Consider the following 27,733-nt stretch of genomic DNA (forward strand, 5'->3'; position numbering starts at 1 on the left):
GCGAATGAAGGGAGCCTATTTGTCTCATGAATATTAATGTGGTAGCGTGAAGTTCGACCTAATGATTGACTGAAAGGCAGAAGTTGACGTTGGAGCGCTGGTCGGTTGGCCAATCAACGAATTATTGTACGGAGGAGGCTTGGCTAGGAATACTAATTAGATTACGTAACTGGACGCTCCAGGAAGGTTACCATGCAACGTCAGCGTGCCGATTAATATTAATAAGTCAAGCGTTCTCCATAGTAGGAATCGTTAGTGTTGCCAGTGTTGTAGGTTTGCGCCCCGTTACACGTCACACGCGCCTCCGTTACAGGGTGAAGATACAGGCAATGTCACACAGCCCTCCTCATCATCACGACTAAAAATTCACCGTATCTTACATACAATTATTCCAGCATTTGGGGAAAATAATAACCAAATCGCACTGGTAAGTGACGTTTATTGCTAATTAATTTGTGTTTTAGAGCTAATTTATAATTAAAGTGTATATATGATTTTACACGCTCAACCACAAATATAACACATTTATTTATGTATGTAGTGTTTTAATGTTAAATGTTGAATTTTATGATTCCATATTTGAAGCATGAGATTCATTCATCTGGAAAATAATGTGCGCTCATCAATGATGGATGCAAACGTAATCTTGATCAAAAATGCGTCTTTATAATTATAGAACTGAAAGTAAATGATGTAAAAATCTGTGTTTAAGGAAGCATTTATCATTTAACACGGCTCGTGCGTCATCTCTCAAATTATTTTATTTTTTGTGAGCAGATTTTTATTTATTTTTTATTTAAAAAAATTTTTTCGGTGAAATGTGCTGCATTTTGCACCCAGAACGATATGTTATTGCTTATTTCCTGTAAGTATATTAATCTATATTTGCCATGGGATAAAGAAAAGATTAATAGAGTAATTCATAAAAGCCATATTCCCATAGAGACATACGGCACCTTAAGCCTCGCCCCTTCACCTAATATTCCTCAGAATAAGACTGATCGGGCTTTTGCATTTTCATCACTGGATGATTTTGGACTGATATACTATTTACTATAAGATAAAACAGGAGAAATATTGATTAAAATGAGATTTGTAGCGCGTGATATCTATAAGCATCAAAATGACCTTGCAACAGACATAAAGAATGGAAACCTGCTACATGCGCGCGCGCGCGCTCTTGTGTGTGTGTGTGTGTGTGTGTGAATCTCCTTGATGATTTATTCCATTGCTGATTGCATTCAGTCTCGTCACGACAACAATTGTCATTTGGTTTGACTGAATTCTCAGTGATGTTCTGGATCTGCATGTGCCTGTGTCACTGCTGATTTTTCAAGTGAAATTACCGCTTTGAGAAGGAAATAACAAACCATCACTGTTGCATGCGAAAAATAATTGTGCTCTTTACCAATTCCTTTATATAAGAGAAGATAATATTTGGCAGTTTTGATAGAATATGCAAAGCTGAATGTTGTTAGGACTGTTAGTAGGCAGAGATTTCCGATAGTATCTTTATGTTGGTACAGCTAAGAGAAAAAAGTGATATACAGATGTCTGAAAGTTTGATGAGCAATAACACAGATCACTGGTAGGATGACCTACTTGTGTTTCCATACTTCTAGATCGTAACTTTGATCCGATCCCTTTGAAAACGGCCAAGCACATGTCCAAGTCTTTGAGAGAACAAGTCTTTCTCTTAATGTGAATTGATTTGCAGGCTGTTTGTGGTACACAGCTTCTGGTGTCTCTGTCAGTGGTGCTGCTGCTCTGGATTGCAGTTGTTTCTACATAATTTTTTGTGTGTGTGTGCTCTCTGTGCTGCAGTGCTCTTTTCTGAGTAACCTTGAGAGGAATCCTCAGAGGAGGGATGGGGCAAAGGAGGAAAAGAGAGAACAGGGTCAGAAACAGGGTATAACGGCAGGAGTGTTTATTATTGTTCTGTGCCAGTGCTGATGTCTTATCTGACTGGGCCATCATTCAGGAATCAGGAATAGGATTATCAGAGTCTGGTGCAGTACATTTACATGTCCATGTCCATGTCACTTTTGGATAATTTTTTTTACATAAATTCAAACTTTAAGTACAATATTGTAATTTAGCAGATTAAGGAATAGTTCACCCAAAAATTAGGCTTTTCTGAAAATGCACTCATCCTCAGACCATCCAAAATGTAGATGAGTTTGTTTCTTCATGGGAACAGATTTGGAGAAAAGGAGCATTACAACACACGCTCACCAATGGATCCTCTGCAGTGAATGGGTGCCGTCAGAATGAGAGTCCAAACAGCTCATAAAAACGTTGCAATCCACAAAAAAAATCCACACCACTCCTGTCCGTCAATTAAGTTCTTGTGAAGTGTAAAGCCTCATATTTGTAAGAAGCAAATGAGTTATTATGGGGTTTTAACCTTCACTTCGTACCAGAATACCACTCCATAATCCATAATAACACTTCCTGCTGTGTAAAAGTCTCATCTCCTGTTGTCCTCTCACATCAAAATCCACCATCATCTTTTTTAGAACTGTTTTGGACTGTTTTCACTTGTGAACACTGCTTGATCTGTGCATATTTATCTCCTGATTCAGACGAGATTACTTTTTCACTTGAGAAAGCAATATTATGGATAGTGGACTCATATTTTAGCTAGAGGTAACAGTTTGAAATAAAATGTCATTTTAGGTTTAGTAAATTTCTCTTTCAAATCTCTTTAAATGAAGAAACAAACTCACCTGCATCTGGGATTGCCTGAGTTTGAGTATAATTTCTCCCGTTTTTCATTTCTGGGTTAACTTTTTTGATTTAATTTAATATTTCCATGCGTTGTACTGACCTCTAATATGAAGGGGAAAAACTGGCAATTTATGAAGAAATATTACTGGTGTACATACTGGAAACATTTCCTTGGGATAATTGGTAATTAGTTTATAGTTTATCCCCCTGTATCTTTTAATAAATGTGCACTGTCCATCTGTTTGTCTTTTGCAAAAATCACTTGAAAATAGCACATTATCAGAGTAAAATCAAAAGCAGCCAAATTGAAGCAGAATCTCAGATGTATCTTTACACACAGAGGGAAATCTTTACATTACTCACCCAGCATGTGTTCAGAGAGAGATTGATAAAGGCTGTAGACATCTTTGAGGTGTAACAAACAACAGTGGTGTCAATATGATTCTTTTCAAGATTACATCCAAAAGTCCTCAGTTTCACAATGATGCAAATAGAGGTTAAGGGGTTTCTTTGGAACTGCAATATGCTTAGGTTTAGTATAATGCATGAGTTTGCATATAACGGAATCATATGGTAATCTTTCACCCATTAATCCCTGTGGTAGAATATAAGCTCTTATAGAGGGACCTATCATTTCCCCTGGACTTCACTATATACACCACATGCAGAATATGTCACGAATGCGCTTTGGTTATTATATTATTATTACCTGTTGAGTTGCATGTCCCACTGTTAAGTAAGTCAAAGTCAGAATTTGAAACCATTTGCAACCCGTTTTCTTTAGAAATGTCTGAAACAGGATTTTTGTCAAGAAGGGATGTAGTCAAACTTGGTTTTATCAGCCTGGAATTGAGTGAATTGTGAAAAGTAGATGGATCTAGATCGAAGGCTGGTTTGGCTGTCAGTTATCATTATATGACATCAGTGAAAAGGGAATTTGTTTCAGAGGAAGAAGAGGTTCTTACATTTTGATGACAAATAATTTTTTCACTCAGAATTTACACAGAAGCAATTCTGTTGTAATACTTTGAAAGACAAATTGCAGCAGAAAATAGTATTTTCTATTTTTTTTTTTTATCCATATTGTCATATCATTGTCAAGTTTTCAAATATTTTGTTTTAAAATGTGGAAACAAAATAATGAAAAAAGAAATTTCCCATTTCTTTAGAATAATGTGTGCTAATGATAATCATGCACAATGAGATCAGGAACATATTAAGAAAGCAAATAAGGCCTTTAAGGATGATGATTTCTCTGAAAATTATCTTTGCAGAAAATATTTTTCACATTTCAGTTGCAATTCACATTTGCACTATAGCAGCATTATGTAAGAAGTGCTTCCTGTGTTTAATGAAATGTTGCATTGACAACACCCATCCAAATGTGGCTCAGTCCTGTTTGCGCTGGAGTATTTTGGGCTAAAATGGAGGCAGGGCAGAGGATGCTGGTGGTGCTGATGTAGCAGAGGGCAGGAGTGACTGTGGCCATGGTGACAGCCTGAGAGATTTGTTTTTTGGGCGAACTTGACTCACGATGGCTCTGTCCTTTTTTGAGAGACCGCTGTCGAGATGCTTCTAACCATTCGCTAACATCCTCCTCTCCTCCCTCTATTCCACTGCACTCATTCCCAGACCTATCAACCTTTTGAATGGTGAATATTTTTCAGTTAGATCCTTAAAAGTGGTCGTTATTTACAACATAATGAAATTTCAAAACTAATATTTGTTTTCAAACTCTCTCTCAGTTTTCCATTGGTTGAACAAACAGATTGTCCCTCCCTCTTAAAACTCATGCCATCGGCTGAATTGCGCCCTGAACATGTTCTGAACAGGCTTGGTTTAGATTCACCCACTTACAGATAAATTCACTTGTTTGTATCAGGCTTACTGCTTCATCTTGTTATAGCCATTATTATGTCGTGGATGTTGTATAGGCCTACTCATGTTTGTCCTGTGTGTGTGTGTGTGTGTGTGACCACTGGACACATATTCCATCTGTCTGGTGCAGCTTTGTTTTAAATGTTGTTCAAATAATCATTCACAATGTGGAGCATGGCTTCAATACCCCGGTTAGACAAGTGACTCAGCGTGTATTGTTCCTGAAGGGCAAACTGTTAATGCTGAAATTGCTTTTCAAATTATTTAAATGAATAATTAATGATCAGTTGAAGTGTATTAATAGGGTGTATTATATGGGACGACATAGGATTTATAATGACTTGTATGTAAATTACAGACTTAAAATGACTAACAACAAGTAATTTTTGAGAGTCTTTCTTTGTGATTACAAATGCTTTTGCATAATGATAATTTTTTATCCAGTGCCAAAACAAATCATTATCATCCGATTCAAATATGTATGATATTTATTCCAAAGTTATACATTGGAAAAGTCATATTGTGTCCAACATGATTTAAATCCCAACATTGTGCCTGTTAGTGTTCCTGTAGCTCAATTGGTAGAGCATTGTGCTAACAAGCGCAAGGTTGGGGGTTTGATTCCCTGGGAACACATGATAGGTAAAAATTGATAGTCTGAATGCACAGTAAGTCACTTTGGATAAAAATGTCTGCTAAATGCATAAATTTAATTTTTATTTAATTTAATTTAAAGATGGATAATTTCCACCACAAGATAAGTTTAGATAAGTTTGTTTCTTCATTACAATAGATTTGGAGAAATGTAGCATTTCGTCACTTGTTCACCATTGCTTATCCAAGATGGCGCAGAGGAAGATGGTATCCTCCGTGGTGTGCTCCGCAGATGTTTTTGTATTTCTGTTAGTTTGTCCTGTCTTTAGTTATATCCCTACAGTTAGTTTCACCAGAGATGAATTGCTGGACATTCTGCACTACACATCACCAGATATATTACGGGTTTTCAATAATTTCAAGGGGGCTGCTGTGGCCTAATGGTTAGAGAGTTGAACTTGTAACCTGAAGGCCACAGGTTCAAGTCTCGGTGCTGGCAGGAGTTGTAGGTGGGAGGGAGTGGATGAACAGCGCTCTCTTCCACCCTCAATACCCAAGGCTGAAGTGTCCTTGAACCCCCAATTGCTCCCTGGGCGCTGGATCTATAACTGCCCACTGCTCTGGGTGTGTGTTCACTTCTCACTGCTGTGTGTGTGCACTTGGATGGGTTAAATGCAGAGCACCAATTCTGAGTATGGGCTACCATACTTGGCAAATGTCACGACTTTCTCTTCTCTAATTATGATGTTTAGCTGGACATAGAAGTAGGCGGAGCCTCAGCACTGATCAAGCACTTCAGGACGCGCAGACAGGGGAAGAGAGCCAGTGCTGTCACACCTCCTGCAACCCCCACTCCCCCACACCTGCAATTCAGCTCAGCGAAGACAAGGTGCACCAGGTCTTCCGGAAGCAGAAAAGGAAAAAGCACCAGGCCCAGATTGTGTTACACCAGCCTGTCTGAAATCCTGTGCTGACCTGCTGGTCCCCATCTTCACACAGATTTTCAACAGATCACTGGAGCTTTGTGAAGTCCCTTCATCCTTCAGACGCTCCACCATCATCCCCATCCCTAAGAAAACCAAAATTACAGGACTAAATGACTACATGCCTGTGGCTCTAACGTCTGTGGTCATGAAGTCTTTTGAAAAACTGGTGCTGGCCCACCTGAAGGACATCACTGGAACCTTTCTGGATCCTCTTCAGTTTGCCTACAGAGCAAACAGGTCTGTGGATGACGCATTCATTATGGGACTGTATTATGTTCTGCAACATCTAGACAGACCAGGGACTTATGTGAGGATCCTGTTTGTGGACTTCAGCTCTGCCTTTAACACTATCATCCCAAAACTCCTTCTTTGTTCTTTAGAACAAGGGCTATTGATATAATAGTATTGGTATTATAAAGTACTATTTGTTAGAAATTTTCAGTCTCATCTCATCAGTTGATTCCAGTTGAGTTTGGCATGATTCTGCTGCTAGGCTGCACTTTTAAAAATAAAGGTTTCTAAAGGGGGTTTTCACAATGCCAGGAGTCACAATGCCATAAAAGATCAATTCTGAGTTTCACAAAGGACTCTTTTCCATTATAAAGACCCTTTTGTGGAATGGACTGATTGAATGGATCTTAAAGGTACTTCATGGAACCAAAGATGTCAATAAAGAACCTTTATTTTTAAGAGCATACAAATATACAGCACACAGAACTATTGGATACGTTTGTGCATTTTAATGTCAATTATTGTCTATTGATAGTTTAGTTGTTGAATCAACATTTTTTATTTCTTTTTCTGCTATATTGGATGTTTTACTAAGCTCTTCATAGGACATTATGGGATTGCATTCTCTGTGAAAGATGCATGTGATGCTGCTTTAGAATTTGGTCAAAATAAGGTATTTTAGAAGGCAGCATAATAATTACTTCTAAATGCTAAATGGGCATCAGCTTGTGTATTTTATGGAGAGGAACATGTCGTGGGTTGATGTTGTATGGGAATGTAGTCTTGGGTCGGGATGATCCTTAATGTGACTAATTATTTGCATGTTTTTGGTAAAGAAAGAGACAATCCAGCATTGACTTTGGGGTGACGAACACTGTTTCAGTGAATGTCAAAATTCTGTCAAAGCTATTTGATGTCACCCACCAAACCATCATCGGTCTGTTTCTAAAAATCTGTGTGAAGGGTTTTCATTGACATTAGCCACTTAATGGAATTATTGTAGCACAATATCAGCTCACCAGAAAACACCCAAACAAGATGACTTCATACTCCATGGTGCTGTTTCCTACAAAACCGTAATGAGGCCCTCAGGACTGTTAGTGTTAGTGTTTTAACTTGTGATTTATTTTGGCAAACAGTGAGATTCTCCAGTGCAGTCCCATGTGCCTCCTCACACTCGAGCTGATGCGCTGCTTTGCTGTCGTCTCTCATTGAATGATGATCTACACTCCCGCTGGCGTCGACTCAGCTTCAAAAACTGAATTACATAATTGGGTCTTTCATCACTGGTGAAACAAGAGGTTAAGCCATTGCCCACCCTTTATATCAGAATTAATTCACAATCAGGTTGATCCTAAAAGGATGTTAAAATTAAAGATGAGGCAGTAGGAAGATCTTTTACTAATACGTTGTAACCTTTCAGAAATGTTCAGAGGTTTTGGGTCAGTAAGATTTTTATGCTTTTAAAGTTTTTTTTTTTTTTTTGGTTCACCAAGGCTAGATTTTATTGGATTCAAAATGCATTCAAAACATTAATATATTCCGAAATATTATTGTAATTTAAAATAAGTGTCTTCTATTTGAATATAGTTTAAAATGCAATTTATTCCTGTGATGCAAAGCTGAATTTTCAACATTCCTCCAGTCTTCATTGTTGTTTGATCCTTCAGAAATCATTATAATATGCTGATTTTCCACTCAAAAAACATTTATTATTATAGTCAATGTTGAAAACAGTCGGGCTGCTTAATAATTGTCCAACCAAAAAAATTCAATATTTATATAATTAAAAAATAAACACTATGGAAGCTTGTTTCTGCCACTAAATAACTTAATTCCAAGTTTACATTTCGCAGTTTTGACCTTTTTCTCAGTATTACATTATATGAACTTGCAATTGTAAGTTATGATGTCAGAATTACAAGATATAAGCTCACAATTGTATGGAAATGTCAGAAACGAGCTTACTTTATAACTTGCAATTGCAAATTTATATCTCCAAATTCTGTGAGAAAAAAAAAGTCTTTATTTTTTATTTCTGTGGCGGAAACAAGCTCCCATAATATATAGTGTGTATATAAAGAAATATAAAAGACTAGTATTTTTGCAGTGTTCCATCTCTCTTGATTTATAGCAGATATAGAGGAAATTTCCTTCATTACTGTATTTAAGAAGGGCACTGTCGTCTTTGTATGTGTTTTACTCCATTTTAGATCTACCACAGTCCTTAATCACATCTAAAAGGTCTCTAATCTCATATTGCATAGGGCAGTGTATCAGAGTAGATTTGACAGCGCTGGGCCAGGCTTTGGATCACAGAGCTTGTAGGCCCTGTTCTTAAGCGCTGACATGTGTTCCTGAATGAGTCTAATTGAAACGCAAGTGTTCCACCAAGAGGAAGACTGTTGTTCCCAGCAGAGCCTTCTCACACACACCGCTGCTCCTGCACGCCTCTATTACTGTCCCCGTCTTCAGACCTGAATAGAGAAGAGATGTATTTGTGAACTCTGAAACCATACTGCAGCATAGCCTGTGTGCTCTGCCTGTGCAGGACTAGTTACCTGGGTTATTAATAGGTTTATTGGTTTGACATTGAATGTCATTGAGAACTTTTAAAGGGATAGTTCACTTATAAATTAACAATGTATTTAAGGATGGTTATGGTAGATTTTTGTGAGGATTGGACTGAAATGTGAACTATTACCTCCCATATATAGCTCTCAAATCTCTTTGACGGTGTTATGGCGGAGAAGTGCAGCATATAACAACCCAAATTTCAATCTGTTTGTCACATAAAGCTATCATATGGTTTCAGAAGACTTGAAATAGCTGTTGTGTTGAAACTGAAATAATTTTGGTTGACTGATTTAGTGGTACTTTTTGGAGCTTGGCAACTACATTTACAGCACTTTCATTAAGTATGTTAATTGAATGGAAGTTTCATTGTATTTTGTGTTCTACTGAATTATATGAAATTGAGTAAATGACAGTGTTATTGTATTAATATTTATATACAGTAATATTATATTTTTATTAATATTAGCTTTTTTATGTTTTTATTATTATTACTATTTAGGTTTAATATGAGAATGTTTCTGTTTTACTTTTATTTAATTACATTTAATAAATGTAATTCTTAAACTTATTTCAGTTGGTTGGCCAAATAACATTTGTTTTATTTTATTTTATGTATTTTTATTTTATTTAGCAAAACATGCTTTAACAGTTTTAGTTAATAATAATTACCCTGGTAAATTATGTCAGAATAATTTTTTTTTTTAACTGAACCATTTAACACAGTAACCAAAGGATTTCCCAAATGATAGTTTTTAAAATGATAGTTGAAGAAGAAGGAACATATTTGGAATGGAATCCATTAATACAATGTTGTTTGGACACCACCAATTTCCGATCAGATGAGATACAATAAAATAAACACTACAACCAAAACAAAACTACAAAAATATCCATTGTGGTCCACAGAAGAAAGTCAGTCACACAGGTTTGGAATGATATGATGAGTAAGTGAAATAAATATATTTATGTATTTTGTGTATTTTTAATATTTGTGTATTTTGGACGAAGTAGTTCCCTGAGTGTGGCCACAAATGCTGATGATTTTCAACATGCGTCAGCGCTGTATCGACTGAATACTCATCAGAACCCACTTGCATGGATTTTTCTATAACAAATACTGTTTTATCAGCCTTGAAATCAATCAATATAAAAAATGACTTGCACAATGGCAGCACAGGTCTCTGCTGGCAGAGAGGTGCACATGCGGAGAGAACATGCAGGGATTGTATGAGTGAGAATGAAACGACTACAGGGGACAGCATAAGGCAGATCCATGGCTGCTGCCGCCAACTGGGCCAGTTCTCCCTTAAGACCAGTCGCATCCATTGATGTGCTCATAGTGCCCCAGTTTCACCTTTACAGACATTTATAGCTTTACAGCCATCTCCTCTATTATGCAGTATTAACTTTGAGTAACAAGAGAAGCACATCAATTTGTTTGATTGGCATTTACAGCTCAGCAGTCCACGTGGCTGGTCTGTTTCTGTGTATTCACTTTTCAGTGCCCTGATAACGTAATAGGATTTGGGTCGAGGTGTTGAGCAGAGCAGTGCTGACAGATATCCCAGATTGCCTTTTTTTTGTTTGTCACTGAGAAGACTGAATGTCTTGCCGGCTCATTATCTTCACAGACACGGGGTGATGTGGATGCTGAGTGGTGACCGCCCAGCTGATGAGCTCTATTCAGAGAGGAAGACACAACAAGAGAGAGAGAAAAGAACTGGCAAATTAGATGAGAATGTGAAAAGGAATGTGACTTGTTTACATGTAGTTTACAAAATAGAAGAGCGGCGTCATTAGGAATGGGAATCATTATTTAACTCTATATACATAGGCCTATATATATATATATATATATATATATATATATATATATATATATATATATATATATATATATATATATATATATATATATATTCATTTATTTTATGTATATAATTATTTTATTGTAATATATTATTAAAATAAATCTCATAATGTATTACATCAAAATTAAAGGTTCCAAATGTTCCAAACTTCTTTTTATGGTTTTTATTATACATATGGGTATGTGGTTGATTTTTTTTCTTCTGATTTACAGTTTATACATACAGTAGATAGATGAATGGATGGATAAAGAGAGAGAGAGAGAGATTAAATACATGTATATATTTTATTTATTTATTATATTATTAATTCTGATGATTTAAATAAATGAATAACCCTTAATCTCAGCCCTTTCAGGTGTTTTCAGTGAAAGATTTCTGTACAAATCTTTATCTGTGCTGTAGAGATCCTAGGTACCCCTGAGATAATAGTAATGTGGCTCAATTATGTATATTAGATTATTAATGCAATAAATGGATCCAGACCAATTTCAACAGATTGTACGAGGCAACACAGCCTGATGGTTTTATGAATTTCCCTCGGGAACAATCTAATCGCCATTTTTCAGCGAGGCTCAATTGGTTTCTTAAATGTTTTCCTCTGGATGAAACAAGGTCACCGTGAGCTGCTTCACCTATTCACATGCTGCCAGTGTTATACATGTAGTCATTTGTAATTGTGTAATTCTTAGTTTTAAAAAAATTTGAATTCTGTGTGTATGACTTTCTTGCAATCACAAATATGATTAAACACAATCAAATTTATTCAGGTTATATCAATGCTTGAAAACCCTGTCAAGGCCAAGCTCAGTGTAAAAGCTGGTTTTGCATGATTTCTAGATGGTCTAAGCATGTCATTAGCTGATTTAAGCTGGTTAAATGGTTGATTAGCTAGAATAGCTGCAGATGCCTGGTTTTGACCATTTTTCTAGCTTGTATATCACGTATTTAATATTGTGGGGAAAATCCATTGATATGAACAGATAAACTGCACAGAGCAGAAAGCCATACAAATCACCATTATATTGCCCATTGGACCATCTTTTTACCATACCTATAACAAGACACCTTATGTGATGTATGATATATCTGTAAATTGGTGTGTTAATGTTGTAAAGTAATGCTTTCATACATCAGTCTTTCATCTTGAATAACAGCATGTGTTCTTGTATATTTTCAGACTGCTGTGTAGAGTTCTGTGCTCCTGAAGCTGCTGTCCAAGGTCCTGAATTTCTTCAGCCCAGCTTCACTCTGCTACATGCTAACAGGCTGCTCTTGACACCCAGTTCCAGCACTCTTTACATCAACGCACAACTTTAAACCATGGAGGAGGGTTACAGAGACCGTACGGCATTCATTAAAGGTGCTAAGGACATTGCTAAGGAGGTCAAAAGGCAAGCAGGTAAAAAGGTTGGCCGCCGCATGGACAAGGTGGCTGATGAATACACCAAACGCTCTTATACCCGTTTTGAAGAGGAAGACGATGATGACGATTACCCCGTGCAGGCCCAGGACGGTAGCTACTACCGCAGCAACAGCAGGGCCAATGATGACGAAGGAGCTCACAGTGACTCCACAGAAGGCCACGATGAGGATGATGAGATCTACGAGGGCGAATACCAGGGCATCCCCAGAAATGACTCCGTTGAGAAGGCTGACATACAGGTGGGTGGAGTGGGAGAGTCTCAGTTCCGGGACAAGGCGCAATATGAGGGGGAAAGAAGGAAGGACCAGGAGGAGCTGGCCCAGCAGTACGAGACCATCCTCCAGGAGTGTGGCCACGGCCGCTTCCAGTGGACCCTGTACTTTGTGCTGGGTCTGGCCCTCATGGCTGATGGCGTGGAGATCTTCGTGGTGGGCTTCGTACTTCCCAGTGCTGAGAAAGACATGTGTTTGTCTGAGCCCAACAAAGGGATGCTGGGTAAGTTCAGCTCATTAGCTTTTATATTTGGCTTCTGTTATAAAGTGCTTTTATCTGCTCATCCATTTTTCACCGGAATTATATCCAAAAGTGTTCTTCTCATTACTAATAAAAAAATAAATAAAATTGTTAAAGAGTTCAAGCCATGAACCAAACCAACCATTGACAATGTGTGTGTGTATATTATATATATATATATATATATATATATATATATATATATATATATATATATATATATATATATATATATATATATATATATATATACATACAGACAGAGAGAAAGAGAAAGAGCGAGAGACAGAGAAATACATTTTCCATCTTCTTCTGATTTATTTTTTTGGAAATGATTAGGATTGAAAAACGAAATCTATTGCAAATAAATGTAATGAAAAGGATTTATTTTCAGTGTGATAAAGGATTGGTTTACTCAATTAACCATTTTCAACCCTGTATGATTGTCTTTTTCTATGAAACAAAATTAAATGTAAAGCAGAATGTCCACGTCACACTTTTTCCTTAACAAAATTGGCTGATGATAATTTACTTGTTGATGATATTTCATGGCCTTTTTTTTTTTGTTTGCCAATATAAATCACCATCTGCATTTTTGAAAATGCATTATGGAAAGCGGAACCTCAGATAATCTTCCTAAAGTTCCTATTTTGTGTTGCACAGAAGATTCTGTCAGACTGGAACAAGTACATCATGCAATTTTTCATTTTTGAAAACCAATAATACTACTGTTTAGATCCTTTGCAACATATTAAACCAGCTGGTTTGCTGGTTTTATCTGGTCTAAAAAGTGCCTAAAACTCCTTTAAAACCAGCCTGACCAAGCTGGAAGACTAACTAAGACCAGCAAACCAGATAAGGTATAGAAATGTGTAAGATCTCTGTCCAGTGGTCATGGGAAAATAGCTTTCTGTAATATATAAACAAAATATATCTTAAAACGAGTTTCCACTGTCATCTTGTGCCCATTTCACCATCTGTCAATCCATCCTGGTCAAACCCCACACAGCATTGACGCAGTTTGATCTATAATTAACTGACAATAGACATGCTGAACAGCACAGTGTGCTTTCATAGCTTGTTATGACTTTTTGTGGTCTATGATACAATATCCAATCCTTGAATATCATGCTACATATCCAAAAAGGTATTATCATTACATAATGTCCACAAAAATTGCATTTAGACCATATTATGTTTCTTAATGTTGTCTTTTTGATAAATGATCTTTTATGTGATTATTCTCGTAACATTCACACTGTTATGTTATTGGGTTATAATATGAGCTTGTGTGCTCATAATAGTGCTTGTTCACTGACATATATATATATATATACACTGCGTGGGTCTCAGCTGAGCGTGTGTATGTGAGTGCCATTTGGGAGCAGGGCCCTTGGTCTCTCCCGTTACAAAACAGCCCTGACTCATGCAGAAGTGCTGTCTGCATCTCTGCTGGGTCCTAGTGCTGAAACGTTTCCATGCACATACAGCTGCATTTCTGCTGCAGAAATGCTCCAGCCTCTGTCACATGACATTCTCCAATCAAATCCAACAGCGTGGATGTGTGGGATGAAATGGCCCGCAGAGGGTTTGTTTCTGCTCACTGCATCCAGCAGTCAACCAGCATGTTTCTCTACTGATGGCTTTAAATGTAATGAATGAGGCCTAAAAGAGAAGACCCTGCATTATTTGTTTGTGTAGTATGAAAATAAGATGGATTAAATACTATTATAAATTAAAATACTACTGAACGTAAATCGCAATATTAAATGTTATGACAAATCAGCTGTAAGGGTAATTGATGGATGGATTCTACAGTGGCTCAGATAGATAGACTTCCTCTTTTACTCTGCACTAAAGGTGATTGCTGCTGTGACTTTGACATCACACATTTAGCCTATTCCTCAGCAGAACACCAGGTGCCAAACGGCACATTAGTTCAGGTGAAACTGAAGAACAGAATACACAAACCTGCCACAGTTCATCGCGCTCCTCTCATCTGTGACGCATAGACACACTCGCAGAAAGGAAAAAAAGACTCTATAAATAGTCTCCCGGCCCCTCCCCCACTTTCTCTCTCCTATTTCCCTAACCCTGGTGCCTGTGTGCTTTCCTGTCACTGTGCGGGAGACTCACAGCCTCCTCTCTCACCCTTCCCCCTCTCTCTCTCTGAGGAGGAAGAGGAGGCGGAGGTCAGCTGTCTCCAGGCACTTGCCCCGCCCATCCCCTCTCCTTCTCTGAGACCCCTGTGACATAATGCAGGTGGCCCCGCCCACTCCACCATCACCTAGCCCAAATTGGCTGGGTCGTGTAGCATTAGTGTAGCAGCAGTAGCATAAAACACAGACTTTCCCTTTAAATTCAAGACACGTGGTAAACCGCGAGTGCGACCATGTTTATTAATGCTGTCAGGTGAGCGAGTCGTGTGAAATCACACTGCACATGTGATCTGTGTTGTAATCTCTATTGTTTAGGTCTCCCTAGCAAATATTCTCTGCATCACTGCCTATAAAGGTCATAAAAAGGCCTGCATGACTGCAGAATTCAGAATGTATACACTATATACATTGTTTATGGAATATTATTGAGAATATTACCATGCTTTCATCTTGTCTTTAGTATACACTAAACAAAACAATACTATTTTTGTATAATGTGAAACTGTTCTTAAAATTAAAACAGCATTTAATACAACAAAAATATGCATATATTTTTAATATATATACATATATATATATATATTGTTTTCAAGGAAAAATATCCTTTTATAGTTTATTAAAAGATATATGTATGTATTTATGTATACATGCTAAATGTATGTATAAAATGTATAATGCATTATAAATGTATTCATAATGTATATTAAATACATTTTATCTTTTTCTATATAACTGTAATTAAAAACCTAAAATTATGGTGTTGTACAATGCAGGGTAATGCAAAATACTTTCTAAAGGTGTAACAATAAATATATATATATATATATATATATATATATATACATTGTGTGTGTGTGTGTGTAAACATTTATTTTACATTTTACACAATATTTTTGCCAGTAAATGCTTTGAAAGATTCACCATTGTCTTTGTGTTGTTTTGCATTACCCATTCTTTTATCCCATCAAATTCAACCCAGATTTCAAACACAACTTTCTGCTGCTAATAAGAGAGCAGTCTTGTCATATTTAAATCCCAGTGTTCCATTTTAGGGTTACTCCTCTCTGCTAATGCATTGCCCAGTGGACAGCGCTTCAGTCAGAGGTGCTGAGAGCCTTGGGGCATGTCCTGTGCAGGGTTTATGCAGTGTAAGCCGAAGTGCCATGGAGAGGAGGGGTTGAGATAACAGACCCCTGTGCTGCATTGCAGTGATGCCTATCAAGGTTCATCATCACGGCTGTCAGCCATAGCGGCCCATTATGAGGCCAAGGTGAGAGAAAAGTAGTGCTGACAGCTACCTCACAAAGTCAACTTTAATGCTACTTAAACATTTTCAGCACCATCTTAAACACCTGCAGATCTTGCAGAAACACCAGACACCAGCACAGATGCTCATCAGAGTATAGTGGTGGTTCTGATGGTGAAAATATATTTTGGACTATTTATAGGAAAAATTGATACAAAGTAAAGTATATCACTAATATAACTTATATATATAATATATATAATACATACATGACATAACATCTATATTAGTGGTATATTTATTTTCATTCTTTTTGTATATTTTAAAGTATAGCCTATTTTAAATATATTTCTGAAAATATAAACTGATTTGAGACTGCCATGCAAATCACATAAAAGGAGCATAATATTTATGTTATCGTCAAAATAGAGGTTTCCATTTGAGGTAGGAGGATGTTGCCTATATAGTCTGCATACAGGAACAGAGCCATTGTGTTTTGGATGCTGGTGTGCTCAACTAGCTTCACCAACAAGACCCAAGGTGTGAAATGATGTTAATCAGATGTTAAAGAGCATTAGCTGAGGAATATAATTTTCCTTGGGTCATTCATATTGCATCTATGGATGATTCACTGCTTTCTGATTGCCGTGGCAGGCAGCACATCCATGCCATCGGTGCCAGCGGTCTGCTGTGTTGCTGCCGGGTGACGCCTGTCTGTGTTCACACCCGCAGTCACATGACCTGGTGCTGAAGCTGTGAAAGAGTCGTCAGTGTGAATTCACTAACCAAAGAAATCCTTGCCTACCAACAAAAGACTTTGAGCTCTCAGGCACAAAACAATGAAAAGGTCCCATTCTATAAAAGAAGCACAACTTTGACATTTTAATCGTTATTTGGCTTCAGTTCCAGAAATGTTATTTTACCCAAACGATCACTTTGATTGACCGTTGTGAGTCATCCTGATTGGGACAGGATGCTGGTATGGTTATTGATCGGCCTGTCTCTTTGTGTCTTTCTTTTGCAGGTCTAATTGTGTATCTGGGTATGATGGTGGGTGCCTTTGTGTGGGGAGGTCTGGCTGACAGAATCGGCCGCAGACAGACACTTCTTATCTCTCTCTCCATCAACAGTGTCTTTGCTTTCTTCTCCTCCTTTGTCCAAGGATACAGCTCTTTCCTGTTCTGTCGTCTACTCTCTGGTGTGGGGTAAATGCACATTTCACACAGCCTCTTTTACATTTATTATTATTATTAAAAAAAGCTGGCAAGTCGCAACGTTTCTATTTTTCTTTTATTTCAACTTTATTTCAATTACCAAAAATGATTTTTAGTAGTTTTAGATTTTGTTAGCAATAACAAATATAATACACTCTAAAAATATATATATATATTTCAAAGTTTGAAATAAAAATAAAAACTTTATCAGTCTTACAACTTCAACATGTCGTGTTCAATTCAATGGTTTACTTGCCGTTTCTGTAATGTTTTGTATTTACTAAAAATATCAGTCAAAATTGATTACTAACTAGAAAATCCTAATTAAATTCTACACCACTTTTAGAGTATAAACTTATTTTGAAATATGGTGGAATAACACATTTTATGAATGTATGTAATTTATTAAAATATTATATGTAATCAATTAATTACACATTTCTGTAGGTGGCTTTTTAAACACCACTTAATTAATATACCTATCATCTAATGCGAAATACCCCATAAATGCTATGAGTATGACCATGTTTACTGGTAATAAATAATGTTGAAAATAAAATCGTAATAAAAACAGCAGTTATCTTACTTTTTAATTTCATTCCGTTTTAATTCTACTTCCTGACATTTTTACTAGCTCAATTCAAGTTCAGAAAATTGTAATGGCAAACAAAATATTACACTATTATGTTTGATATTAAATCAGATATTATTATTATTATTTTATTAATGATGAACAATATCCTAATTCTGGAGTCCCTCACTGTCTCATGCTGTAGGATCGGTGGCTCTATTCCCATTGTGTTCTCATATTACTCTGAGTTTCTGGCTCAAGAGAAGCGTGGGGAGCACTTGAGCTGGCTCTGTATGTTCTGGATGATTGGAGGCATCTACGCTGCTGCCATGGCCTGGGCCATCATTCCCCACTATGGTAACCATCCCGCTTACATTGTTTAGGTTGTGTGCTGTGGCTTAATGGTTAATTGATCTCGGCTGGTTGGTGGAAGGTTCTAGATCCATTGACAATAACCACTGTGCCCTTGAGCGGGGAATTTAACCTCAGGTTACTCCACAGGGGACTGAACAGGTTACTTAAGATGGAGATAGAGAAAGTAAATCCACCAATTAAGGATTTAGAGACCATATGAACCGTAGTTATAAATCTCATAAGCTTATCTTCAAAAGTATGACATGATTTTAAAAGCCTATTTGCCATGAATATCAAAAATATTATAATGTCATAACTGGAAAGATTGTAGTCTACATAATTAATTAGTTGTAAATTAACTGGTATTTTTAGCATTAGCTCTTTAAAATGTTTACAGTCAAAAAATGGAAACAATTTGATATGTTGAATCATTTTGGATATTTTATGATTTTGTAAATGTGCATTCATTGCAGGGTCAGAAATTATTAGGGGCTTGGGGTAAAAAGACCACTAAAATCAATAAAAATAAACATGAATGGGCATCAAAAAGTATATGTGACAAGTGGGGCGGGGCCTCGCTGCTGTTACTACGTCTCACGGCCCCGCCCCACTAGTCACAGTATATTAAAAGATAACCTACAGTGCATCTTACTGAAATGCCTCATGTAATCGCTCATTCATTGTTTCATGCTGAGGAAAATGAGTAAAGCTTGTAAACAATGCTTCGTAACAATTTACCTCAGAAGAAACATTCGGCGTCCATATTGCATAGTCATATTTTTACTTAACGTGTTCTCTACATGGTACATGGTGATAAATAAATAAAACCCATTTATTCTGTGGCACTTAAATAATTAATTTTGGTGCCTTATTTTGTTTCTTAAAGTTGCCAATGACTCCTTAACTGTATTTTTTTTAATTGCCTCTGCTCAATTAAACAAAATCGATTACGACTGTCATGAAGTAATAAAAAAAAGAGAGTATTGCTGGTAACAACCTATAGTATTTTAATTGATTGATTGGATTAACGTAAAAAAATGCACCAGGAAACCAATTCCAGAGGGAATTTTTTTGTTTCTGAGCCTGACTCAGTGTAACTAGTTGAGTAATATATGCCCTTTCGTTTTAACCAGGCTGGAGTTTCCAGATGGGCTCAGCCTACCAGTTTCATAGCTGGCGAGTGTTTGTGCTGGTGTGTGCGTTCCCCTCCGTCGCCGCTATCGCTGCGCTGACCACCATGCCAGAGAGCCCACGCTTCTACCTGGAGGTTAGTGACGTCCCACATTCCAGCTTAGATCTGTTTTTGGGTCCTGTTGAAGAAAAAAATTGCAGAATAAGTTTGTAAATCAAATATGTCTTTTCTGCAATGTGTGTGTTTTAACAGAATGGAAAACATGATGAAGGATGGATGATTCTGAAACAGGTCCATGACACCAACATGAGGGCCAAGGGATACCCAGAGAGGGTTTTCTCTGTGAGTACCACTTCATTCACTCTCAGAAGGAACAATAACATTCGAACGGAAGTGATCTGTGGAAATCTGTGGAATTTCAATTCTTCAGTATGAATTAGAAATGAATTATGCAGCCACGCTAATGGGTTTCCATTTATCCGGCCGAACTGGAGTCAAATTGGTTTTCATGCACATTTAATGAAGGTGAATAAAGTTATTATTTAGATGTAAATTATTTTGGTAACGTAAAGGACATTTTATAACTGTTATGGGCCCTTTTAATGTCTGCAATGATTAGCATTGTAAATCTTAATCTTGCCGCTTAATTAGACACGGCAAACCTCTCATTGTTAAGTAGTTAATAATGGCTATCCATGAGCAGATTCCAACCAATTAACACACAAAACTGAGAATATCACTAATGTATTAAGGCACATTTTGAAGCATGCTGTGAAATCCCCAGGTCACCACTATTAAGACGGTGAAACAGATGGATGAGTTGGTTGACATGGGTGGAGAGGGCACAGCCTGGCATCAGCGCTGGAGGATCAAGCTGACCAACCTCTTCCATCAGGTAGAGTACGATAAACACAGCAAAAGTCACTAAAATGACATCATCCATTTGAACTTTTCATTTCAAATGATCGACAGAGGACATATTTTATACCTTTACACATTTTATTTAATATCAGTAAAAAATTCCATTCAAAAGTTTAGTGGCAGTAAGATTTGTATTTTTTTTTTTTTATTAACACTTTTATTCAGCAAACATGCAATAACTGATCAGAAGTGACAGAAAAGACATTTATAATGTTACAAAAGATTTATATTTAAATCTTTTTGAAAATTCTATCCATCAAAGAATCCTGAAAAAAAATGTGTCATGGTTTCCACAAACATATCAAGCAGCACCAGGTTTTAAAACTATTAGAACCAATTGTGTTAACTAAATAGCTTAAATAAATGTAAATAATAATATTTAAAAAGAACAAAGACAAAAAGCACAAAACAAAATGACAAATAAAAACTGAAAATGAAAATAAAAGCTCATTCAAAACATGAATAAAAACTATAACAATACAGTACATAAATAATAATAAAATAACACTATGCAGCACAACTGTTTTCAACAATTAATTAAAAATAAATATTTATTGATAACCAAATCACCATATTAGAATGATTTCTAAAGGATCAAATGAAAGGAATACTGTATTTTTGATTAAATTAATGTAGCCTTGATGAGCTTAATGGACATACAAAACATAAAAATCTTGTTCAACCCCAAACTTTTAAACAGCAGTGTACTGTATTTATAGAATTTACTATAAATGACTGTTGTTATAATTAGTTAACATTTGCAGGTGGTCATATGGTAACATGCTTGTGTCTAAGTGACACATGGCAATTATGATTGACACATATTTGCAGTATAGCTTCCATAAATTGTAAACATTGAAGTGTGTACAGTACTTTAAACTCCAAAGCGTGTCTTCCAATTGTTTATCTTGGGTTTCCAGGTGTGGAGCAACTTCCTGACAGTGTTTAATCCAGAGTACCGGAGGACCACCTACATGATGATGGCCGTGTGGTTTTCAATGTCCTTCAGGTAAATACACTAAACTACATGCATTTTCCAACCCATCCAATGATTTTTCCCTCTGCATTGATTCATGTTTTGTTGCTCTCTGCCTTCAGCTACTACGGACTGACTGTTTGGTTCCCTGACATGATCAAATACCTGCAGAAACAAGAGTACTCCTCACGCACAAAGGTCTTCATCAAAGAAAAAGTGGAGCATGTGACCTTTAACTTCACCCTGGAGAACCAGATCCACCGGAATGGAGAGTACTTCAACAACAAGTAAGCGCCACTCATAGGCAGTATGCCAAACATATTTCAGTAAATAGGCCTGACCTTTGTATAAAAGGTGAATTGTGTTGTGGCATTTTGCTTGCTTTTAAAAGGCATATTCCAGATTAAATGCAATTTAAGTATGATAGAATTACGTAACAACCTTGTCTTTTGAGCATGCCTCTGTTTTTCTTATATTTATGGCAGAATTTAACTAGGACAATGACAATTGGTTGCTATTAGCATTTTAGTACCATGCAATGTTATTTCTGTTCAAAAACCTAGTAAGCTGCCTACCAAGACATCAATTTAAGGCATCATTTGTGTGAAGACAACTTCTTCGGCCCAAAATCTAAGGCAGCAGCATTATTTTATTATCAGTTATATACTACTGTACTACCGCATTTAGCAATATTGTAAATTAGCTTTTAATTTACTATATTATGTAGAAGTTCTTTACTGTGAGTGAATAAGACACAAAGTTTGCAATTTGTAATACGTGTAGGGGCAAAAGAAACCATGGGGGAACCACAGGGCTCGATTCTGGGACAAGTAGACTTTTCAAAGGAGCAAGTGAGAGACAGTTTTACTTGCCCGACAGGAAAAGAAGCCTGATTTAAATATCAACAGCAAAAATAATAAGTGTAGCACTAAAACTTTTTTTTACATTTGGGCGAGAATGATTCTGATTTTATTTCATTCAGTGTAAACGGTGACTTATGTTTTATAAGCGCAGTGCTGCCAGTCAAGACTAACCACTTTAAGATTTATAATCTATTCATTATTGAACAACAAAATCGGTAATGATCACTTTGGTACATTGGGAAGTCAAAAAAATTTAATTAAATTAAAAAAAAGGTTCAGCCAGCCAAATCAGTCAAATCAGATTCTTAGAAAGAATTGGCAAATCTGTTTTAGCCTCACACTTTCACACTTTTGGAATTGGCCAAGAAAATTGCAATCAGTTTATCTCTAATATATACAGTTTTCATTTTAATGTAAGTTCTATTAATTTTGTTTTACTTTTTGCATTTTTATTTAAATAATTCTTTATAGTGTAACTATATTTTTATTTTAGTTTTAGTAATTTTTGTACTGTACTTCAAGTTTATACTTTAAGTTCAGGTTTTTCATCCAATATTTATATATTAGATTTATTTCAATGAACAAAAATTATTTTATTAGTTTTAAATTTAGTTACAATAACAACCCTGATCACACAGTGTATCCTTTTTAGAAAGACAGTCCCAGAGTGTGTTGTTAAAAATCATGTGATGCAGATGAGTTGAGATGATGCTTTGTTTATTATTTGCGTTGTACTGTATATTAATATTATTTATGTATGTTTCATGTTTACCACAGGACAAATGAAATGTGTGTTTTGGTGATTGCACCAGCTTTATCCTTTATACAATTAGATTTACATTGTCTATTTTTATTCTTTGTGATTTTTTTTCTCTGTCATTAAAGGTTCTTGAATCTGAAGATGAAGTCTATGGTATTTGAAGACTCCCTTTTTGAGGAATGCTACTTTGAGGATATCACGTCAAGCAACACCTTCTTCAGAAACTGCACCTTCATCGCCACCCTCTTCTACAACACAGGTGAGAAGACCACAGGTTGCACCCTTCTAGCTCTAAACAAATATAGTGCTGCTGTTGAATGTCGAGTGCGATTGACACATTCAGGCATATTCAATATTTGCATTTCATCTGTAATCGTTCAAAGATTTGATGCTTTATAAGAAGACACTTGTATGACATGTTTTTCTTCGGTCAAAATGGCTCCAGTTTCTACAGCTATTGAATGCATTAAAAATGTTTCAGGTATCCTAGCAACACCAGCTCAGATTCTTCCCCTGCTTGTCTGTGAAGGAATGACAATCTGCTTTTCCTGATTTAGTCATACTGGGGGGTTAAGATTGTTTCTCCTGAACAGCTTGCAAACGAATGACGAGACTAAGAAACAAAGGCTCTGTTCCAAAACCTATTATGCTTCCTACCTAGACAGCATTGTAATGTTTACGTGAATGCATTTGCAGATGATTTTATCCAAAGCAACTTCCATTGAATTAGATAGTTCACTGTCATAATTTACTGGTCCTCATGTCATTCCAAACCTGTATGCATTTCTTCCTTCTTCAAAGCACAAAAGAAGATATTGGTAACTAAGCAGTTTCAGGTCCCATTGACTTGTGTGGCCTTTTCCTTTAAGGTGTATTTTATAAGTTCATGCATCATAGGCATGCAAAAACCTGTTTTTCAGAAGGTGAAGATGCACTGCAGTGAGATAAATTAATAAATTAATCCAAGCTGGCAATGAATATATTATCGATATCCTGTGTGAATGAACATTTGAAGGCAGTAGACAGTTTTAGAATAAAGGCAAATATCAAATATGCAATTTCTTTCAGTCCTCTGTGTAATAAAGTAGCTCAATGCATTAGACCACATGCATAAAGATGTCATCTGTCTGTTGGTTCTAGAGTGACCATATGTCCTTTTTTTCCCCCAGACAAGTCTTGGCTGTGATTTCGAAGTTGTCTAAAATGTCCAGGTTTTGGCTTTGTTTTCATATTGTTTTCATACATGCTGAAGGTAATGACTGAACAGTGGTTTGACCAATAACGTGCAGGCATTGTACATAATCAACCAATCATGGCATGTAATAAGGTGGAATCTGCAGAGAACGGTCAAAGCAATGCAAATATGCATACATACTGTATAATGTATAAGAACTAGAAAGCATGTCAATTGGAAAACAAAGCCAAAACCCGGCAATTTAGAAGTCACGGCAAGGACAACACAGTCTGGAAACAAGAGGACGCATGGTCACCCTATTGATTCGTATGGCAGTCTGACCTAGAAACGCCTACCAACTTTAACTGGTGTAAGGGAGGAATAGCTGCTGCATTGGTTAATAAGAGCCCTCATCTGTTTTTAGACTTGTTCAAGTATCGGCTGATCAACAGCAAACTCATCAACAGCACCTTTCTGCATAACAAAGAGGGCTGTATGCTGGATTTCAGCGATGAAAACAACGCCTACATGATCTATTTCGTCAGCTTCCTTGGCACACTTGCCGTCCTGCCTGGGAACATTGTGTCAGCTCTGCTCATGGACAAGATTGGACGTCTAAGAATGCTGGGTAAGAAAAACAAGTTGCATCGGTGCAATTTTGGGAGTTCAGAATAGTATGAATTATTTTTTTTTAAATAATAAACATTTTTGTCATCTGGTGCAGCGGGTTCCAGTGTGATTTCCTGTGTCAGCTGCTTCTTCCTGTCATTTGGAAACAGTGAATCGGCTATGATCGCCTTGCTCTGCCTTTTTGGGGGCATCAGCATTGCATCATGGAATGCCCTGGATGTGCTAACGGTAGAGCTGTACCCCTCGGACAAGAGGTGGGCCAAGCTCATATTTCTATGGTTACTGTGCATCTATCACAATTGTACCCATTTGTCTGTGCATGTGTTTTAAACTTGTGTTATCTCAATATGTATTTGGGGACTTACACATATATTTGTCATCAAGGACTTGGATATAAACAAGATTTTCTCCAGTAATGAAAATGTTTTCATACGACATGAAAGATTACTAGATCAAATGTATGTCAGTAATTTTGTGCTGCATTGCCACTGCAGTGCAGATCAAATATATTATAATTTAGGGCATATCTAAAAATTCTTAGTCGAAATGAATAAAGTCTGAGTGGTTTTGCCACAAAGTGCCATGCATTATTTCTAAGAAAATATTTTGACAGTGCCTACTTAACAATATTTGCTCTTTAGCACCCCTAAGAGTTCAATTGCTGAACAACCGTTTTATTTCAGAAACATTGTTATAAAAGATCTCAAATAACTTTCTATTTAGTAAAGAATCCTGTACAATTTTTATTTATTTTTTGGTCAACAACCTTTCTTAAAAGAAACAATGTTTTTCTTAGAACATTTTTCCACTGTAAAGAAGCACTTGTGTACTGGAAAGGTTCCATAGCTTCTTTGTGGAACCATCAGTGACAAATAAAGAACCTTTATTTATTTTTTAAGTATAGAATGACTTCTAAAGAATCCTGTGACACTGAAGACTGGAGCAACGATGCAGAAAATGAGTCTGAGATAAATTACATTTAAAAAAAATAAATAATTTGTTTTAAATTCTAATTATATTTCACAATATTACTTTTTTTTTGGCACAAATAAATGGAGCCTTGGTGAGCATAAGAGACTTCATTCAACCCCAAAACTCTTGTATAGTAATACAGATAGATAGATAGATAGATAGATAGATAGATAGATAGATAGATAGATAGATAGATAGATAGAAGGATGAATTTATGATCCATTTTATGTTATTTTTACTCTTTTCCTCCTTTTTTTTCCACAGAACTACAGCCTTTGGGTTTCTGAATGCCCTCTGTAAGTTAGCTGCAGTTTTGGGCATAAGCATCTTCCAGTCGTTCGTGGGCATCACTAAAGCGGTGCCCATCCTCTTCGCATCGGGGGCTTTGGCAGTCGGAAGCTTCTTGGCCCTCAAGCTCCCTGAGACTCGCGGTCAGGTGCTTCAATAGTGCAGCGTTCCAGCACACAGGTGCCGGCATTTGAGTTTGACCCTGTCCGTGAGTGAGCAATGCTGGAAGCAGCCGAAACAAATCCCACATTTACTCCAGTATGTGCAGTTGTATTATTATTTCATTTAATTTGATTTCATTCAAATCTACATGCATAGATATGTTCCCAGCTGATGTTTGACTGTCTCACGGGAAGACCATGTGTGCATTTGTGTGCGTGTCGAAAAACTGCCATGTTAAACACATGTGAGATTTAATTTGTTAAAAGTTAATTTTGACTTTCCCCTTTAATCTTCATCCAAGCCATCACTTGATTTTAAAACCATCACGAGGACCCGTGAAATCAGTAGGTAGATATATTTGAGTGGACAGCGTTGGTCTAGTGGTGCAGGTGATGGTTAATGTTGTTGCTTTACTCTTTTCCGTTGTGTCCCAAGAACTTAAAAAGTGTGTGATACTGCAGTTTTCAAGCACGTCTCACATTTTAGATGTTTTAATGCATTAACACTATAGATAGTTGTTCAATCATTTTTGGTTTTACTCCATCTGAAGAATTTGGTTGTTCTTTCAAAATGTCTGACTATTGACGGTGTTGTGCATGAAAAGAAGCGTGACGATTCATAAGAATATGCTTGAAGATAGTGAACATAACTAATGAAAGTGCTCTGTATTATGCTACTCTACCTATGATTCTTTGGACATGATGTAAAATATGAGCTGAGTGACATGATGGGTTATCATTTGAATGATTTAGTATGCCATTATTCATATTATGCGTTATTGTTTTATGCTATCAAAACAGAGTTTATTTGTGCTCCTTCTGAGAACCACAGAGTAGCTCCAGTAGTGTCGCTTTTGAATGTGTGCGAACATTACATTCGCCCCCGTTTTCATACAAACAATCCATTTAACACATGCGAAAAACGAAAAAATAAATAAATGAAGCACAATGTGATTTGATTAAACTCAAAACAATAGTTTTATTTTGATGATTATGTAAATTATGTATTGAATATAAATATATAAAAATAAGCTGTAATTCAAGTCTGTCTGTTTGAACACTTAAATATACAAACATATATATATATATATATATATATATATATATATATATATATATATATATATATATATATATATAAAGATATTTACATGTTCAAATGTTGAACTATCAACATAATGTCTTAGATTCCCTTTGATGTATGTATATACAGTTTATCTGTTTTTCTCAAAGCAAATATATATATAAAAAAAGTCAATACACTGATTTGCAGTACACACAAACACCCTCCTTCATGTTTTCTCTTGTGTTCTTGTAAAGAAACAGAGCTATCCGTCTGTGTGTGGGTGTGTGTGTAAGTGTGGAAGTATGTGTGCTTGCATGTGAAATGTTGAGTGTTCTCTGAATATTTGTATTTATTTATATAACTGTTTATGAGAGTTTGATTTTATAGTATTTTTTACTTTGAGTATGAGTATCTGTAGAAACAGATGTAGTGCCATATGCAGG

General features: G+C 36.3%; 1 protein-coding gene across 1 annotated transcript; it reads left to right on the plus strand.

Moving 5' to 3' along the window:
* The first annotated feature begins 235 nt into the window (after nt 1–235).
* LOC113059270 (synaptic vesicle glycoprotein 2A) lies at nt 236–26,791 on the plus strand. The gene is made up of 13 exons (XM_026227647.1): nt 236–427; nt 12,045–12,785; nt 17,233–17,413; nt 18,199–18,350; nt 19,481–19,614; nt 19,732–19,821; nt 20,264–20,374; nt 21,321–21,409; nt 21,499–21,663; nt 23,125–23,258; nt 24,598–24,801; nt 24,898–25,057; nt 26,040–26,791. The coding sequence occupies exons 2-13, from the start codon at nt 12,188–12,190 to the stop codon at nt 26,221–26,223; spliced, it is 2,202 nt and encodes a 733-aa protein (XP_026083432.1). The 5' UTR covers nt 236–427; nt 12,045–12,187; the 3' UTR covers nt 26,224–26,791.
* The last annotated feature ends 942 nt before the right edge of the window (nt 26,792–27,733 follow it).

The sequence above is a fragment of the Carassius auratus genome, chromosome 41 (genome assembly GCF_003368295.1).
Source record: "Carassius auratus strain Wakin chromosome 41, ASM336829v1, whole genome shotgun sequence".
In the NCBI taxonomy this organism is placed as follows: Eukaryota; Metazoa; Chordata; class Actinopteri; order Cypriniformes; family Cyprinidae; genus Carassius; species Carassius auratus.